Genomic DNA, 20,014 nt, shown 5'->3' on the forward strand with positions numbered 1-20,014 from the left:
AGCCCCCAAGACCTGGATTCTTTAAACATACTTCACTTGCACATTCCAAACATGAGAATAGTCTTCCCATTCATAGATGAGTTGGTTCTATCCTGCTTCTCTTGAAACATTTTAGCCTTCAAGCCTAACTTTGATTTTCCCACTTTTGAAAGAGATGTGGGTTCAAGAAATATTTTCCTGGTCTTCTCACGAGTGAAGGGAAAAAGGAAAGCAACTCAGTTGATGGTGAAGTCCAGCCCACGGGGTCCACGCTACTCCACCACTATAATATAACAGCCTGCATTTAACGAGCACTTCCTGTGTCAGGCACTGTGTTAAGCCCTTGACATGCAACATTTCCTCTAATCCTCCTAACTGCCCTATGAAATAGGTACTGATATTGTGCCTCCTTTTAGGTGCTGACGCTGAGATGCAGAAGGCTGAAGCTGATTGTACCAATTCACACGGCCGGTCGGTGGTGGCAGATTCTGCAGCCATGCTGTCTGTGTCCAGAGTCTCATCGAGGCTACTGGCCAGTGAAGAACAATAAGTCTGGCCAGCAGTCAGAACTAGGCAGCAGACCAGGCAGGCGATGTCAAATCACAAACAGCTCAGAGCAGCCACGACAGGTGGCCTCTGCCCTTGGATATCTCCCCAGGTTTTCAGAGCCTTGTAGAAGCTACTGACTTGGGCACTCATGCCCCTTCAAGAAGGCTCCTAAGTTTGCTCATCCTTCCTGGGAGGGGAGAAGTCATGGTTTTGGAAGCTACAGATGGAGCGGCAGATGGGAAGTGAAAGCTTCTCAGAGTTGCCCAGGATAAAACCATTCATCTGCAAAATTCATATGTTTCTGTGTGGGGCGATTTTACGAAAACAACAGCAAGAGGAAGCAGCAGTGCCTGATGCGTGAAGTGCCTCTGGCCACGAGGCTGGCAACGTGAGTGGCCAGAAGAGCCTGGGGTGGGGCGCATGGGAATGAGGGCCCGTGGGGGGCAGAGGAGAGACAGACTGACAGAGATGTCGAGACAACTGAAGCATTAAAGCTAAAAATATGACGACTCCCTTCTCTGAACCCCCAAAGGGGTGGGGCACACGGTCTGAGAAAGGATTTCTGGATCTTTCTTGGAGATTATGAGGTGCAGCCTTGGAGACAGATTGGGAATTAACAGTTGACATTTACTGAGCTTTGTAAGTGCCCAAACTCTGCTCGGTTCTATTGTTATAACCTGATTTCACAAAGACTGAATTTACTTGCCAAGGGTCACCCGCTAGTAAGGTGGCAGAACTCAGAGTCAAACCTTAAGCCATCAGATGGAAGCCTGAGCACTCATCCTCCTGCATACAAAATGCTAGAAATCCTGACATCCTGGCCGAGGTGACCTGGCTAAGTGCCGCTGTTACAGCTTCAACTTGCAAATCAACAGAGGGCCTCTGGGGGGCAGCACTGAGACCTGATGAGATTCTTTGGGGAAGGGCCATGGGCTGGCCCACCGGCCCTTGAGATCTCTGGCCAAGTGTCACCACCTGACAGAGGCTGAGATGAACTCTGAGGCCTCCACAGGAGGTCCGGAGGTGGGAGAGTGAGACCCTAGACCCTTGAAGGGAGTGCCTGCCATGCTAGCAGCTGCACTCAGCATTCTGGGATAGTTCTGAATGCGGTCCTTATTTGGAAGGTGGAGGGAGAATGTTCTAACTCACCCATGTACTTAAGAAATCTCTGTTGAACGAGTGACTGAATGAGCGAATGCTCACATGACTCTCAGGCTCAGGGTGGACCCTGTGCAGAGAGATTTCATGGAGACAGTGCATAAGCGTCTCACAGAGGCAGAAAGGCTTCTCCAGACAGGGGGCAGGCTGCTTCTGCCTCTGGCTTCCCAGCTGTGACAGGGGAAGCAGGACTTCAGAGCAGGCTGGCCTGGGGCCGGGGCCGCCTTACCTGATGGGGTAGTCAGCCGCGCTGAGGTTGATGAAGAAGTCCCAGGGCCAGTCGGTCATCTCCAGGAGGTCCCGCATGCTCTGCAGGTACGTGGACAGCAGGCTGGCTCCCCCCCAGATGGTGGCCATCCTCCAGGGGGTGACGCGGACGTTGCTGTACTGCCTGGCGAACTGGAGCACTTGGCGATGCAGGTAATTAGAGCGCTTTTCCCAGGAGAGAAAGGGTGACAGTCAGCAGCGCAGAAAACACCAAGACCTGTCCCTTGCCCCCTCTCTGTCCCTTCCCTTCTAGTTGACAGGGCTTCTGAACTTTGCCAAGTAACTGATTCAGGCCTGGGGTGTCTTTCTGCATTGCTATTCGAGCTTCATTATTTTTAAAATATTATTTTAGCTATCTGAAATGCAGATTCCCTGGCCCCACCTCTAAGTCACTGGTTCACTAGGTGTAGGCGGGTGCCTGGGAGTCTGCATTTTTCTACAAGATGGATACATATGGTCTGAGGTTAACAAGCTAAGAAATATAGCTGCATCTAGACCTGATGAGTATTTCAAGAGGTGGAATTTCTCCATTACCCTCTCGCAGGCCTGCTAGAAGCAAACTTTTTGGATAGGCATCCCCTTTGCCTTCTTGACCAAAGACAAAATCATGTCACGTCAGCAGACCAACAGAAACCTCTGGAACAAGGTGCTCAGGGGTCAGCAAGCTGGCTGCAGCTTTTTTGTAAAGTTTTATTGAAACACAGTCACACACATTCATTTATGTATGTTTGTTATGGCTGCTTTCATGCTACAATGCCAGAGCTGAGTAGCTGCGACAGAGCGTATGGCCCACAAAGCCTGAAATACTTGCTCTCTGGCCATTTACAGAAACAGTGTGCCCACCCCTGGGTTAGTTATCTTCACAGAGCAACAGGCACTGCATTGGGCAGTGGGACAGTGAGGAAAAGAGGTACGAGTGACAGTGTTTATGGAGAAAGTCTAAAGTCACAGCTGGGAACTTTGAAACCAACACACACACACGCGCGCGCGCGCGCACACACACACACACACACACACACGGCACTTCAAGACCAAATGCTCTGGGGGGAAGCAGCTGTTCAGCCTGCAAGCCTTCCCTGAAAGGGAGGTCAGCTTGGAGAGAGGCAGACAGACCTGCAGAGAAAGGGTGGTCCTCACCTTGTCCACGTGGATGTAGTAGAAGTGGTCTTTGTGGTAGATGGCCTTGAACATGCGCTGCAGCTGCCGAGAGGCGCGGCCGTGGACCACTAGGACGAAGGCGATTCTGACCCGGTTGGCCGGCATGTACTCCACCGAATCCTCATCCCACTGAACGTTCTTGCTGGCTTTGCCTGGGAAAACCCGAGAAACCACAGAGGCGGGGTAAGCTCGGTCGTCCTCGGGGGGAGTTTCTCTGATGCTTCCTCCCGGAAACTATTTGAGGGGCACAGGAGTCATATTGGGCCCTGAAACCTGATTCAACTGAACGAAGCAAGTCCTGGACTCTTACGCTGTCCTGGTACAACAGGAGTAGGAACCCTGAGGACCCGAAGACATGGTTTCCATCCCCAGGGAGCTGAAAACAACGGACGGAGACATGTGTACACATATTAAACTACTGAACAAGGCAGGAGGAGATGAGAGATGTAAGAGGTGTATTTCTGAATCACAGAGGAAGGAGCAGTTAATTTCAAGTTGGGAAACGCAAGATACACTTGCTGTTTTTGCCTGTCCAGAATACACTCTCCCTTCTCCTCCTAACAGCATCCATTTAAAAAAAAATTGTAGCAAGAACAGATAACATGAGATCTACCCTCTTAACACATTGGTTTTTTTTTTTTTTTGCGGTACATGGGCCTCTCACTGTTGTGGCCTCTCCCGTTGCAGAGCACAGGCTCCGGACGCGCAGACTCAGCTGCCGTGGCTCACGGGCCCAGCCGCTCCGCGGCATGTGGGATCTTCCTGGACCGGGGTACAAACCCGTGTCCCCTGAATCGGCAGGCGGACTCTCAAATACTGCGCCACCAGGGAAGCCCTTAACACATTTTTAAGTGGACAGGATAGTACTGTGGATTATGAGCACAATGTTGTATAGCAGATCCCTAGAAGTTATCCATCTTGCATATTGGGAAATTTATCATCTGATGTTTTGGGGGGCATCATCCCCCTCCTCAACTCTCAGTCTGTGTGGAAGGAGAGGGTCTCTCTCCATTGTCAGTTTCAGGGGTGGCCACAGGGATGAGGCTTGGTTAATCAGGACACTGCCTCTCTCTGGCCACAGTAGGTATGGTTCAGCCCTAACCAAGCTGTTTAGCCAAGAAGACAGAATTCTGGACTTTGGTTGCAACTACTAGATGAGAGAGGTTTGAAATCCATGAAACTGGCAGGTGCTAAGAGCCCTTTTGTCCCCACATGGAGAGGAAAGCCAACACAGAGGGAAGCACTGCTGAGTGATGGAGGGGGTCTAGGTCCTCATGAATCCACTTGAGCTCCTGGATCAGCCCGGGTGGGGATCAGCCACGGTCAGAGCTTATTTTTCTTTGAAAGCCCAGAACCTATACCAGATGCTCCTGAATAAATGATTCCAGACATCTTTTATCCTGGAAGCAGCCTCAAAGACACCTTTTCTCCTTTTCTTCCCTTGCAAATGCTCCAGGGGCAAGGTTTCAGGGAGGAACACAGCTTCCTGGTTCAGTTCATTACAGTCCCAACTAGAAATATCCTGGTTTTCCTGAGCCGAATTTCCTTTGGGTTTAACCTGATTTCTTGTGGGTTCTAGGTTTGTGGGACTCAGAACCTTGTCAGGGTAGCAGCTGCAGGTGTCTCCGAATGTCAACTGGGAAAGCTGAGAACTAGGATTGTTTAGCCTGGAGGTCAGGAGATTGGGAGCCTGTCAGCTGCCACTGGGAAGCTGAATGGCCACCAAATGAGCGAGGCTCCTTCTATGTTGTCCCAGAGGACGGATTGAGATTAGCGTGTATTGTGTCCATGGCCTGCGGGACCTGCTTCCTGCAGATATGACTGCACACCCCTGTGCCTTGATGGCTCCTACCATCTACCTCACCCCTTGGCCTTTTATCTTTTCCTTGAGCAAGCTCATCTCTGCCTTGGGACCTTTCCACTGGCCATTCCTGACACCTGGGACACACTCTCCCTAGATCTTTGTATGCCTACATCTTCTTGTCACTAGTTCACAGGTCACAATAAGGCCACCCGGCTCCCACCAACGACATCACTCTCTTTCACCTCGGCCTATTTCGATTTTCTGCATAGCATTTAACACCATCTGAAATTGTTTCCTTGTTTATTGTCTGAACCCCCTACTAGAACGTAAACGCCAAAAGATGAGGGACTATATCAGAATGTTTGTCATTGGATACATAACACTATAACAATATCTGGCACACATCTGGTTTTTGGTGAAAATAAAAGTTACAGGTGGGTACATTTTGGTATCATAACGATTACAGTATCTCTTCTTGAGTATTCAGCAGTCCTTACCATTATTTCATTTAATCCTTATAGCAACCCTGAAAGGTAGGGCCATTATCTCCGTTTTGCAAATGAGGAAACCACAGCTTAGAGAGGCCAAGGGATTTATTTGTTCAAGGTCACACTGCTTTAATTAAGTTAAGCTGAGATTCAAACCCAGGTCTGTTTCCAAAGCCTATGTGCTTAACCACTAATACACACTACATTACCATACCCAGAATTTGGAAATATTTATAACAATTCTTCTTAGTTAATGAAATATCTTGTAAATTAGTTATTGCAGGTAGATTGGCATGTACTTGAGGAAGTCAGAGGCATTGCAAGGTGGATTCCTGTATCGTGTGGGAGGCTGACTCTAGGTGGCCAATAAGGTTACATGTTTTCATCCACCCTCCATCCATCCATGCATCCATCCATGCATCCATCCATCCATCCAAATTCAACCACCCATCCAACAAACCATTTAACTACCCACCTAGCAAAGCATTCAATGGCCTATCCCCTATTCCCCTCAAAAACCCAACCATTCATCCATCCACTCACCCATCATCCTCTAAGCAAATCATCCATGCATCCACTCTTCCAAACATCTAACGATCAACTCAGTGATCCACGCAATATTAACTTAGCCTATACTACATGCCACATACTGTGCTAAGTACTAGAAAAATAAAATTGAGGGAAAAAATCCTTGCCTTTGAGGACTCTCAGCCAAGTGGGAAAAACAGAAGACAATGCTCAATTGTTTTATGATAGAAGTGTGCTCTTGGAGGGTGGGGAAAGAGTGAACAATCTGCCTGCAGGGACAGAGGAGACCTCAGAGAGTTTAGCCCAAAGCTCCTGAGCTCATTTCCCCACGCTCTTCTGATATCCCACTATCTTTGGCTCCTTGACTGTTCAATCAGTAGCTGTGATCCTGGGGATAATTACCATCTTGGCTCTGGTTGAAGACAAACTGGGGAGCAAGCAGAGGGTTATCCTAACCACCCTCTAATCTTCTCTCCAAACCACTTGCAAATACACTGGGCCTTCCTGGTGGTCGTACGAGAGGTGTGCCTGGAAGGATCACGTCCCTTTAAACACTCACACAACCACCTATTCATCCATCCATCCAACCACCCAGAATCCTTAAACCCTCCCACTTGCCAGTCCTGGACAAAGTCTTGAGCACAAAGGCACATGGGATGTGAGCCTGTTTTCACAAATGGATTATGAATGGATTAAGGAATGTGAGAATCCAAAGGAAAAACATAATGACAAATGAGAAAAGCTTACATTCTCTTTCCCACAGCCACAGCCCAAAGGCAGCATAATTATCTCAGGGCTGGCTGTAACCTCTCTCCGCCTCCCTTGGAGACTCTTTATCAAACAAAGGGAGGGATGCTCAAAAACAATGGCTACTTGTGTCACTTTTTTCTACCTGGATTTCACTGGGTGATTTTTCAGAGGTTTAAATGTGGACACTATGCTTCACAGGAAGTCCACTCTGTAGGAGTTCCCGGTGGCACTCAGATAATACTGCTCATCCCTGCCCTGAGGTCTCTGGGTAACAATGATCTGGAGTTCCCAGCAAGTAAGGTTTATGAGGCCTTTGGGAACAGCCACACTCTCCAGCCCTGGATGTCTCTCGCCATGTTGTTGAATGAGTGAGTGAATGAATGCATTCCGGAGAAGACTGGCCGCTCTGGTCCAGAGGAGCTGACGTCATCTGAGTGCCGGTCCGGGGGGCTCTGTGTGGGTCATTACTTAGCTCCAGGAGGAATTCTCTATCATACTCGAGACTCAGAGAGGTCAGCACGTTTCCCCGGGTCACGCAGAGAGTGCAGACAGAGGTGGGAGTAGGGGCCCCAATCCAGCCCCACTCCTGCCACCCCCCTCTGCTGCATCGGAGAGCAGGATGGGGAGTGAAGGTCGCTGGTGTCTAAGGGGACTTGGGTGTTGACGATGAAAACGCCTTTTTTTTTTTTTTTTTTTTTTTTGCGGTAAGCGGGCCTCTCACTGCTGTGGCCTCTCCCGTCACGGAGCACAGGCTCCAGACGCGCAGGCCCAGTGGCCATGGCTCACGGGGCCAGCTGCTCTGCAGCATGTGGGATCTTCCTGGACCGGGGCATGAACCCGTGTCCCCTGCAACGGCAGGCGGACTCTCAACCACTGCGTCACCAGGGAAGCCCGAGAAACGCCTTTTGTAACTTCTCTTTAGGGTTTTTAGAAAGCAGAGCAGATTCACAGACAGACAGACGCAGACATGGATGCTTCCCTTCTGGAGAAGGGGAAGGAGCACTGGGAAATCAAACACTGCCACACCAGCAGCAGAGGCTCCCGGGCGTAAATAGTATAAAGCCATCCTTGGGTCAGACGGTTGGTCTGGGGAGAGTAAAGACAAGGGGGAACGAAAACCCAGAGTTCTTCTGGAGCACTGCTATTTTGGGAATAAGGGTGGGTGAGAAAGACAAAAATATCTACAGAAAGGAGATAGAGAGATGGAGATGGGGATGAGGGGTGGGGATCGGGGGAGGGATACAGAGAGGCCACACACATCGAGAGAAACGCAGAGAGAGACCTGCAAACAGACAGGAGGACCTTCCCCTCCCACACATACGGGGGACCACGCATGTAGAGAGACCCACACAGAAACGCGGGGAAAGACAGACACACAGACATAAATGGAGACAAACACACATAACCAGACACACACACTGAGACAGCTTAGGCAGAGGGGAGCCACGCTGTAAAAGCTGGATCCACTCGACCTCAGAGCACTGCAGCTATCCTGAAAAGCAAAGGCCAACGAAAGTTCCAGAATCTCAGAATCAAACAGTGCCTCCAGGCCTGAGACGCTGCCTGCTCCTCTCCCCCTGCCCCCCAGTCTACCTCCATCCTTTACACACCTGCCCCTCGCCTGTGCCCTGACCAGCCCTGTCCACTTATGAGCCCAGAGGTAGAGGAAGAAGGTGAGGCTCAGAGGGGCGAAGTGCCTTGCCGAGGACCCATCAAACTGGTGGGAGAGTCTCAGGCTGGCTCCACGACCACAATGGCAATGTTCCCCATTCTGGCACATGGTTGGACCCTGATGGGTTTTATCGAATAAACAGGAGAGTGAATGTGCGAGTTCTCTGCCCCGAGTTGCAGCAGGGTGGGGTACTGTTCAAAGGGGCCGAGGTTCATGGTGCCCTTTGCCAGCTGCCAGTAACCAGCATCCTATTGTTGCTCCACACCCCCGGCTCCTGCATCGCCCTTTCTGGCAAGCTGCTCAGACACGGGGTCGCCGGAGAGGACAAGAAAACACCCCGTAGACCAGGCAGAGAGACCCCCCTGGGGGTGGGCCTCCTCCACCCGACCCACCGTTTCTGGGACTGTGCTCCTGAAAAGCACCCAGCCTCCTGCACCAGGAGGTGAGATTCCCAGCAGGGCGGGAACTGGGGATGGGCTCTCTCCCACCCTGCTGGAGGGAGTGGCAGCTGGCACAGCTTGGCTGTGATGTGGCAAAAGTATACAGTGTTAAATATGCAGTCCCCTTGACCCCGTAACTCCATGCCTAAAAATCTATCCTGGGGGAAGGAGAAGGCAAATATGCCCATCTCTGTGTATAGGATATTCTTTGTTCATTTAGTTACTCATGCGGCATCTCCTCTGTGCCAGGCACAGTTCTGGTCCTGTCAGTGGACACAACAGAGTCCTTTCCCAAATGCTGCTTAGGCTAGTGGGATAGAAAGCCACTAAAAAAGTAAGCAAATAGAGAATACGATTGCAAACAGTGACATAAGTTGTGAAGAAAAAAATTTAAGCATGTTCAGGGTGGGGTTTATTTGGCTATGGTGGCCAAATGTAGGCTGATGTGACATGGATACACTTGAACAAGCTTGAACGAGTGAACTGAGGGAGTGAGTCATGCAATTATCATGGATGGAGGAGGATTCTGGGCAGCTGGCATAGCAAGTGCAAAGGTTCTGGGGCCTCCACCTCAATAGTGTGTATAATGGTCCAAAATGCGAGTCGACCCAAAGGTCTTAGTAATACTTGTTGATACAGAATTGTCTATAATATATTAAGCAAAAGAGAAGTCCTATAATGCAAACCATAACAATTTAAAAGACATGGACCCAAATATTAACAGAGGGTCAGGTGGTGGCATGATGGTTTTCATTTCTTCTTATACTTTGCTGTGTTAACTGCATTTTGTAAAATGGATTACATTTTTTTTTTTTTTTTTTGCGGTACGTGGGCCTCTCACTGTTGTGGCCTTTCCCGTTGTGGAGCACAGGCTCCAGACGCGCAGGATCAGCGGCCATGGCTCACGGGCCCAGCTGCTCCGCAGCATGTGGGATCTTCCCGGACCGGGACACGAACCCGTGTCCCCTGCATTGGCAGGCGGACTCTCAACCACTGCGCCACCAGGGAAGCCCAAATCGATTACTTTTATAATAGAACCTAACAATAAAGGTGATGCTTATTGCTAGTTCTAATACTGTTTACTGAATGCCTACTATGTGTAAAACAATTTCTGTGCATGATTTTTTTTACTTCTATCCAAACCACTATGAGAAAAGAGTTATTACCTTCCTCTTATACAACTGAGGAAGCTGGAGCTCAGAGACATCCCAGTTAGGAGTTGGCTGAGCTGGGAATGGAGCTAGTCTGTGATGCCAGAGCCCTATCATTGCCACTATGCTAGATCAAATTGTCCCCATTGCCAAAAGACAAAAATCTGTTCCTAGAAGCCTGTCAGTTGACTTTTTTCCAGCTGCAGGACAGATAACAATGACGTGTGGTCAGAGCTCTGTGTGTCTTTACAGACTGAAACCCAAACACTGCCCGGCTCCTAAAAAAAAGCTATGAATTTAACAGTGTAATCAGATTCCTGTGGCACAAAACAGAAAATAGGTGGAAGAATCAGAGTGATTAGAGGCAGCGGGGAAAGCTGACTTCAGACAAATGTTAAAAACCCTGGGTTGTAGGGAAGCATATCAAGTATACTTTTGCGATGCAGGTGTGGAGGCCAAGGATAGGGACTCACGGAGGGCTGGGCCACCTTAGGCCTGTTACCCACCCAAGCGCTGTGTGTCTCTTTATCATCATATGGTCAAATAAGGATGATGTAAACCTTGGGCCCTAAAGAGACGGTGAAGATGAAGGTACTTGGCAAGGGTCAATGGGCTGTGCAGATGTCGTGATGTTAGCAATGATCACGCTTGTGGTACCTTGTAGGAATATGATCTGGGAGGAGAAAGTAAGCTGCAGGGGTTAGGAGTGTGGCCTCTGGTCAGGCAGGTCTGCATGACCTTGGACCAGTTAAGCCACCTTTCTAAGTTTCGGTTCTCTCATCTGTAAACATGGGTATGTTATCATCAGAGCCTGTCTCTCGTGGGCGCTCGTGTCTATTAGAATAGCTATCATCACCATCAGTGTTACTGTCATCGCTCTATTTGGCTGTTCATCCCCAAGGATCAGGATCAAGTCTGGTGGACCCAGTGGGCCCAGCTCTAGCATCCTACCCCAAGGCGGCACAGTCTCCCAGGGCTGTGTATACCCCAGAGCCCACTGCTTGCAAATAAACATCCACACCCTGGATCTCCCTCTGCAGCGTCTGCCTCTGAAAACAATGTCTAAATAACAAACGCAAAACGAAGGAGCCTCTTGACTGGAATAGTTATTCCACCAACAAAGCCCTCGATTCTACTTATACTCTGAAAAGGCCTCTTCCGGCTACTGCGAGGGGAGCTTTCTGACTTGGTTCCAAATAAGAGGGGAGGCTGGGTCCTGGAGACCAGTGGAGACAAGGCTGTGTGCAAACGGGGCTTGGGTCAGGAGTGGGCCCAGCTCCCTGCCGCCAGCGAGGCACGGGCTCTGCGGCTCAGAACTGGGTCCAGCTCTGCCTCTTCACCGCGGGGGCTTTGGAAAGACACCTCTCCGGTTGTCACTTCTTCTTCTGTAAACTGGGTTAGTCACAGGTAGTTCTATTTTTTTTTTTTTTTTTTTTTTGCTGTACGCGGGCCTCTCACTGCTGTGGTCTCTCCCATTGCGGAGCACAGGCTCCGGACGCGCAGGCCCAGCGGCCATGGCTCACGGGCCCAGCCGCTCCGCGGCATGTGGGATCCTCCCGGACCGGGGCACGAACCCGCGTCCCCTGCATCGGCAGGCGGACTCTCAACCACTGCGCCACCAGGGAAGCCCGGTAGTTCTATTTTTAATATGTCGAGGAGCCTCCATACTGTTTTTCCATCGAGGCTACTCCGTTTTGCGTTCCCACCAGGATGAACGCTGAGGACATGCGCTGAGCGAAATAAACCAGTCCCAGAAAGACAAATCCTGTGTGATCCCACTCATATGAGCTATCTTCCATGGTCTAATTCATAGACTCGAAGAGCGGAAAGATGGTGGCTAGGGGCTGAAGGGTTGGGGAGATGAGGAGTTATCATCAATGGGCAAAAAGTTTCAGGCAAAAGGCAGATGAACCAGCTCTAGAGAACCTGAGTACAGCACTGCATCTGTAGCCAACGGCACTGTATTGTGCACTTAAAACCATGCTAAGAGGGTAGAGCTCATGCTAAGTGTTCTTCCAAAATACAATAAAATTTTTTAAAAAATAAAGAGGGATGAGTGATCCATCCCTGGCCCTGCTGGCGGTGGGGTGATTTGTGCTTGTGGATGGCTCACCTTTGCCCACCAGGCACACCGCACGGAGTGGGGCTCATGTCATTTGAGGGGAAAGCCTGACAGGCTCCAGGTTTTGTCAGACTTGGGCCGAGGGGACTTTCTCTCACTGGGCAGCACACCAAGGGCCACAAGTCTGGGTCCAAATCCTGCTTCTGCTGTGAATCAGCCGTGGGGCCCTAGGCGAGTCATTTCCCTTCCTTGGTCCTGAAGACTCTTCTAGAAAAATAATGATGTCTGAGGCATATTGAGCCCTAAGCATACATGATTTCATTACTTAATTTTCCTAAGGCCTACGAGGCAGGCACCGTGATTATTACCCCCATCTCATCATGGAGGACTCTGAGGCTGAGAGGCCCTGAGTAATTGATGAGTTACCCTCTCTGTAGAGTGTCGGCTCAGAGACAAACCCATGCTTTATTCTAGCAGATGAGTAGATAACATTCCCATAGTCTGGGATTCTAGCCCAATCATGGAGTTAGCGTCACTGAATAGAAAACTGTCCTCCCTTGAGACAGGGTTGGTTTTTGGTAATTCACTTCGTTTCTTCCTCCCTCCCTCCCTTTTTCAGGTTTATTGAGGTATAATTTATTATTATTGAGGTATAATTGACATATAAAGTTGTAAGATAATTCAAGTTGTACATTGGGGTGATCTGATATACTACACGTTGTGAAATGATTCTCCCCATCTGGTTAGTTAGCACATCCACCACCTCACTTATTTGTTTGTTTATTATGTACTTTGGGGGTGAGAACGTTTAAGTTCTACTCTCTCAGCAAATTTCGATTGTACAACACAGTGCTATCAGCTATGGTCACCATGATACAGTCACATTAGATCCTCAGACCTTATTCATCTGATTGCTGAGAGCTTGTATCCTTTGCCAGCCTCTCCTCTTTCCTCCACGCCCCAGCCCCTGGTGACCATTTCTCTACTCTATTTCCAAAAGTCTAACTTTTTTTTTAAGAGTCCACATATAAGTGATATCACAGTGTTCGTCTTTCTCTGGCTTAGGTCACTTAGCATCATGTCCTCAAGTTCCATCCATGTGGTCGCAATGGCAGGGTTTCCTTCTCTCTCGAGGCTGAGTGATACTCCCTTGTATATATCACATCAGGTGGGCTTTCTTTTTTTTTTTTTTTTTTTTCTTTGCGGTACACGGGCCTCTCACTGCTGTGGCCTCTCCCGTTGCGGAGCACAGGCTCCGGACGCGCAGGCTCAGCGGCCATGGCTCGCGGGCCCAGCCGCTCCGCGGCACGTGGGATCCTCCCAGACCGGGGCACAAACCCGTGTCCCCTGCATCGGCAGGCGGACTCTCAACCACTGCGCCACCAGGGAAGCCCTGCATTTCTTCTTTTTAAAAAAAATCTGTGGTAAAATACACATAACATAAAATTTACCTTTTTAATCATTTTTGAGCATACAGTTCAGTAGTGTTAAGTACCTTCACGTGGTCGTGCAACCGTCACCACCAACCTTTTTGTCTTGCAAAACTGAAATTCTATACCCAGTAAGCACTAACTCCCATTCCCCTGCCCCATCCCCTGGCACCCAGTATTCTACTCCTGTCTCCATGACTCCTCTAGGTGCTCACATAAGTGGAATCATATAATATTTGTTCTTTTTGCAACTGGCTTCTTTCATGTAGCAAAATGTTGTAGCACATGGCAGAATTTCCTTCCTTTTTAAGGCTGAATGATATTCCACTCTGTGTATGTACCACATTTTGTTTATCCATTCATCTGTCAGTGAACAGCCGGGTTGCTTCCAACTTTTGGCTCTTGTGAATAAAGCTGCTATGAACATAGGTGTTCAGATATCTCTTTGAGACCCTGCTTTCAATTCTTTTGGGTATATACCCAGAAGTGGAATTGCTGGATTATATGGTAACTTTATTTTTATTAAGTTATTTTTTGAGGAGCCCATCCTGCACTACTGAACTCAGCCATCCCATGTAGGGGCTCAGCCTGGGTCTGTATCCTGAACCCACCACTTACTCACAGGTCATTTGGCTGCTGTGTGCCTTTGTTTCCTCATCTGTCAAAGAGTGCTCACCTCCAAGGGATGCTGTAAGGACTAAAAGCTATAACACAAGCAAAATATGGTCATGCAGCTCGACAGTGGAGAAGCCAGCTGTTGAGCCCATGCGGGGTGACTCTGGAACCCTTGCCCAATGCAGTGAAACTTGTAATTGTCCACACAGCTGGGTGGGGTGGGGGTGGGGAGGCAAGACCTGACCATAAGGACTTCAGAGCTGGTGTTCTTCCCAAGGGAAGATTTACATAGCCCACACACAGGACATCGAATGGCACTAAGTCAGAGTGGGAAAGGGTTCCCTTTTCAATTCTCATCCAGCCTTTCTGATTAGCCAGCCCACCAAGGGAGTCTCAGATCAATGCAAACATTTCCTCAACAGCAAGGGGACTGAACTTCCTCTCCCAACAAGGGGAGATCTGCCCACAGTATTGGTGTCTCCGGCAGAAAAGAGAAGTAACCACGGGCACTGAAGACCACTGTTGTGATTTCACCGATTCTTTTGCATGGTTGCTGTCTCTATGGCAAGGGAGAGAGAGATCTCCACTTCTGGCAGTGATGCAAAATGACTTTCAAAATACAATTGACTTAAGTAAAGATGAAAGTGAGTCTATTGCAATGAAAACGTTATGCAAGTAATAGGGCATAATGGCAAATAGGGATTTGGCAAAATCGTGAAGGTGAGAGAGTGTGAAGGGAGCTTGGAGAATATTAATTAGACTCCACAAACTTGCTTTTCAACTAGGATGTGCTGAGTTTGCTAAACAAATGAGGGCAGGTGAAGGCCAGGTACAGACTGATGCCCAAGCAGCCTCGTATTTCATGGAAGGACTTGTAGGTCCAGATAACATTTGCTTTCCAGGCTTCAGAGGCCCAGGAGGGTTTCGTTGGGAGTTTTCTGGAGTAGCCACTGGGAGGCCACCTTCCTGCCACACAGAGAGAGAGAGACAGACAGACAGACAGACAGACACAGGGGTCTGCTGAGAAACACTGTCCTTTTGACTTGCACTCCAATATGTTGAGCATTTAGTATTTATAAAGTGGGGCTTCCCTGGTGGCGCAGTGGTTGAGAGTCCGCCTGCCGATGCAGGGGACACGGGTTTGTGCCCCGGTCTGGGAGGATCCCGCATGCCGCGGAGCGGCTGGGCCCGTGAGCCATGGCCGCTGAGCCTGCGCGTACGGAGCCTGTGCTCTGCAACGGGAGGGGCCACAACAGTGAGAGGCCCGCGTATAGCAAAAAAAAAAAAAAAAAAAAAAAGTATTTATAAAGTGTTTTGCACAGACTTCTTACCTCTCATAGCAATGCTGCATATAGAAATTATCCCCATTTACAGATAATTGGCCCAGGCTCAGAGAGGGTGAGGAACTCACCCAAGGTCACAGAGCCAGGAGGTGAAGAAGAGATTAAGAAACAGAAACAAACTGACATGACTTCAGATACCATGCTCCATGCATGCTCCTAGCAAGAATCTGGGCATCTCTGTCTCCACTCAGGCTCCCATTGCCAAGCTCATCTGGACCCAAAGCATCATATTCCCTGAATGGCTTCTAAACCTCTGTCTACTTTAGAATGGGGTTTTGCAGTCTGGGCATGATTGATATTTGGTACCAGATAATTCTTTGCAGTGGGAGATGAGCACCGTCCTATGCACTGTAAGACGTTTAAGTTACATCACTGGTCTTTACTCACTAGATACCAGCAGTATCCTCCCACTTGTGAAAAAGCAAAAATGTCTCCATTCATTGACAAATGCCCCCTGGGAGGAGGGGCAAAATCACTCTTGGTGGAAAGCACTGCTCTAGAACAGAAGTTTTCAAAATGTGGTCTCTGGTCCGCAGCATCAGCATCATCTGGGATCTTGCTAGAAAGGCAGAATCTCAGGCCCTACCCCACTCCTTGTGAATCAGAAATTCTGGGGTGGGGACCAGCAATCTGTGTTTTAACAAGCCCTCCAGGTGATTCTCACGCAAGCTGACGTTTGAAACCACTAGCCCAGGCTACTGATGCTCACCTCTGCCCATTAGAATGACCTGAACGTTGTAAAAGAACAAAACAAAAAGCAAAACCCATGCCTTGGTCCCACCCCAAGAAATAATAATTTAACTACTTCGGCGGGTGCCAGTATTGGCGAGTTTTTAAAGCTCCTCAAGTGATCCAACATGCAGTCAGGGTTGAGGATCACATTTTGTACCTTCTTTTCCTTTCAACCTCCTCTTAAAACCTGCATCTCTCAAGGTGGAAAGAGTTTTACCCAGATACATCTCTGGGTGCCACCTCACATGCTCACAGCCTCCCGCTCCGCTGGAGACCCAAGTCTGCCTCACTCGTTATTTTTCTCCCACTCTGAGAAATGTCTCCCTCCACTCCTGATCAAGCACTCAGGAAATTTTCCTGCTCATTGATTTTTTTTCCCCCCTCATTCAAGTCTGGAGTTATTAAACCACAGCCCATGGCTGAACCGTCTTATTGATTTTATTGTCAAGAGCCCTGGGATATTCTAATGATGTACTGCTCAGTAAATGGAAACCAGTGGGATAAATATTGATGGCGTATGGTGCATTTCGCCGCAATTCACTGGGTCCCAGTCACTTTGCCGGTTACCCAGCAAAAGCACTGTGCTGAGGCCTGCAAGCTCTTGTCCATCCTGCTGATGTTACTTTTCCCACACATCAAGGATGAAAGCGCTATTATGATGAACAGCTACTACTGTGTGCCACTTCCGGGCAGAGTGTTTTTAAACAGATATTATCTCATTTACTTCTTATGGCAGACCTATGAGGGAGGTATTCTAATTATTCCCATTTTACAGATAAGGAAGTCAAGACTCAGAGTGGTTATGTGACCTGGGGCCTGTTAATACACTGTGGAATTGGGATTCAAATCTCCATTTGTCAGCCACTAAAATGAGGGCTTTTAACCCCTGCTATGGTGTGAATGTTTGTGTGCCCCCCAGAATCATATGTTGAAAATCTAATCCCCAAGGTGATGGTATTGGGAGGTGGGGCCTTTGGGAGGTGATTCAGTCATGAGGGTGCAGCCCTCATGAATGAGGTTAGTGCCCTTATAATACAGACCCCAGAGACCTCCCTTATCCTTCTGCCAAGTGAGGACACAGGGAGAAGACAGTGCTCTATGAATCAGAAGCAAGTCCTCACCAGACACCAGATCTGCTGCACTTTCTAGCCCCCAGAACCATGAGAAATAAATTTCTGTTGTTTATAAGCCACTCAAGTCTGTGGTATTTTGTTATAGTAGCCCAAATGGACTAAGGCAAGCCCTAAGCTAAACCATGCAAGGAAAGAACAGCTTCTATTGTTATCCGAGTAACCTTTCAGACGGTTTTGGTACAGATTAATATTTCACACATTTCCCCCCCCCTTCTCAAGCAGTGTTTCTCAACAGGGACCACTGGCATTTGAGGAGAGATAATAATTCTTTGTTGGGTTGGGCTGTCTCATGCCTTACGGGACATTTGCGCTGTCCCCCAAACAGCCTCTTCCCCTTTACATTTCCCAGAGTCCCCTATAGTGAATCAATATGGTTGTTGCTTGAGAACCACTCATCTTACTGGGAGGCAGAAGGTTCCCTGCCAAGATGGCCTACTTCACTTTTGGCAACATGGGCAGTCACTCTGGAAAGGCAGCATGGCAAGTGGAAAGAAGTTTGGCTTTGCAATCAGAGAGATCGGGCTCCAACCACAGCTCTTCACTCCCTAACTCTGTGAGGTTGGGCAAATTATATCACCTCTAAGATTCTAGTCCATTATCAGTACCAAAAGGGTAAAATATTGACTCCTGTTTCACAGGGAGGGACCCACGGAATCATGTGCTCAGAAAACCTAGTACAGAGTGGTGGTTCTTAACCTGGGCTATTTTGTCCATGCCACCACCCATCTCCTAGGTATTCTTTCTGAATTCCCGATCCACAGAATCAATGTGCATAAAAAATGAAGTGTTCTGTGCCACTGCATTTGGGGTGGTTTTTTTTACTCAGCAGTAGTAACTGGAACAGGCACCTACGACATGCCAGGCAGGCAGTGTTCTAGGTGTAACAGAGCAAAGCACATGCCACCGAGAGCCTGGGCTTCTGAAGAGCAGACCTTCCCAAAGGGAAGACAGACAATAAACACATACACATAAATATTTCCCAGATCATTTCCATGACATGAAGAAAATTAAATGGTGGCTGTCATTACAATTACCTTACTTAATGACATGCAAGGAACTGCATTCTACTTCTCTTCTCCCCTTTCCAGCTCACTTCCCACTGTACTCACCCAGTTTCCCTTTCCGGGAAGCTGTAACATAATGTCATCAAACCCCTGTTTCTGTTCCTAACTGTTCTGTTCCTTTTTCAAAGATACGACTTGCTATGAATGGAATTGTGTCACTCACCCAAATTCCTATGTTGAAGGCCTAACTCCCATGTGATTGTGTTGGAGATGGGCCTTTTAGGAGGTGATGAAGGTTAGATGAGGTCATGAGGGAAGAGCCCTGATCCGATGGGATGAGTGCCCTTATAAGAACAGACGTCAGAGACCTTGCTCTCTCTCTCTCTCTGCCATGTGAGGGCATAGGGAGAAGGCAGCCTGTCAGCCAGGAAGAGAGCTCTCACCAGAAACCAACCAGCTGGCACCCTGATCTCAGACTTCCAGGATCCAAAACTGTGATAAGTAAGTGTTGTTATATGGTATTTTGTTATGACAGCCTGAGCAGACTAATATATTAGTCGGAGCTCAAGGGATGCATTCCTTGGAGTAAGATCTACAGGTTGAGTAAGAAGTTGATTAGGTAAAAGGGGGGAGCAGGCAGAGGGAACAGCATATGCAAAGGCCCTGGGGTGAGAGAGAGCATGGTAAATGAGGGGACATGCAAGAGGGTCAGTGTGGCTGGAGCACAGAGGCCATGACAGAGCACAGGGTGAGATGGGGATGGAAAGACAGCAGGGGCCCCATGCAGAGTCTTGGGCACCATTTTAAGGGCTGCAGTGGAAGAGAGTGACAAACCATCACAACGGGCTTGCTAAGGGTGGCTGAGGAGTGGACTGCAGGTGGAACCACAGGTGGGCTGGTGTGAGAAGCCTGGCTTCAGGGTGCAGAGTGGAGCCTGGGCCCTCCTGCAGGCTGCAGCTTGAGGTGTTAAGATCACCTGCTCCCTCCCTGCCTTCCGAGCCTGAGCTGCTGTTCACAGGTTCTCCTAAGAGCCTTCCCGTCGCCTGACACTTTCATCTCTGTCCTCCTGTCACCTCTCCTGAAGGTCCTCGAAGGCTCCATAAATCCTGCCCTGGAAAAACAAAGGGACTCATCTATTTTTATTACAAATGGAGCCACTGGAGGAGGGAACAACACTTATTTACTTCTCAGGAAAGGGTTTGAGAAAATAACAGGTTTATTTTCTCCAACTCTCCAAGGACTAGAAGAATAATACGCTAAAGTAACAGTACATTAATTAATGCCAAATTGGTTGGAATTTTCCTAATAAAAATCCTTATAGTAATTACATTAAGGGCCATTAACACTGCCTCCTGATCCTACACCATAAATATGTCCTGCAGGTGCCTTCTATTTAAATAGGGATGTTTCCTCCAATTGTTACCCATTTGTCACGTTAATGCTGTCACATCACGGAACGCAGACGGGAGTAATGACCTAGGCTCACGTTTGTGCAGCGTTTACTCTGTGCTGGTCACTCGGCCATTTAGTCCTTGCAGCAAACTTAGGAGATGAGTGCCACTGTCATCCCCATTTTCCAGATGAGGAAACTGAGCCACAGAGGGGATCTGCCCAGGGCCAAACAGTTAGGAAATAATGGAGCTGGGCTTTGAATCTAGGCGAGCTGATTGCAGAAACCTCAGCCATCCTGCCTCTGAGAAATAAGTACCTGTGGGAGCCTCTTGGCTACCCCCAGTGCTAACAGGCTGTCC

At 48.7% G+C, this 20,014-nt stretch overlaps 1 protein-coding gene across 1 annotated transcript in view; it reads right to left on the minus strand.

The window, feature by feature from the left end:
* The window catches only part of XYLT1 (xylosyltransferase 1), a 306,853-nt gene that overhangs the window by 75,570 nt on the left and 211,269 nt on the right, over positions 1 to 20,014 (minus strand). The window contains exons 4-5 of the mRNA XM_082645213.1: positions 3,091 to 3,263; positions 1,916 to 2,118 (exon numbers count right to left, since the gene is read on the minus strand). Coding sequence (XP_082501339.1) covers positions 1,916 to 2,118; positions 3,091 to 3,263 — 376 coding nt within the window. The remainder of the gene's footprint in view (positions 1 to 1,915; positions 2,119 to 3,090; positions 3,264 to 20,014) is intronic.

This window comes from Mesoplodon mirus (assembly GCF_964341445.2).
Source record: "Mesoplodon mirus genome assembly, chromosome: 15".
Classification (NCBI taxonomy): Eukaryota; Metazoa; Chordata; class Mammalia; order Artiodactyla; family Ziphiidae; genus Mesoplodon; species Mesoplodon mirus.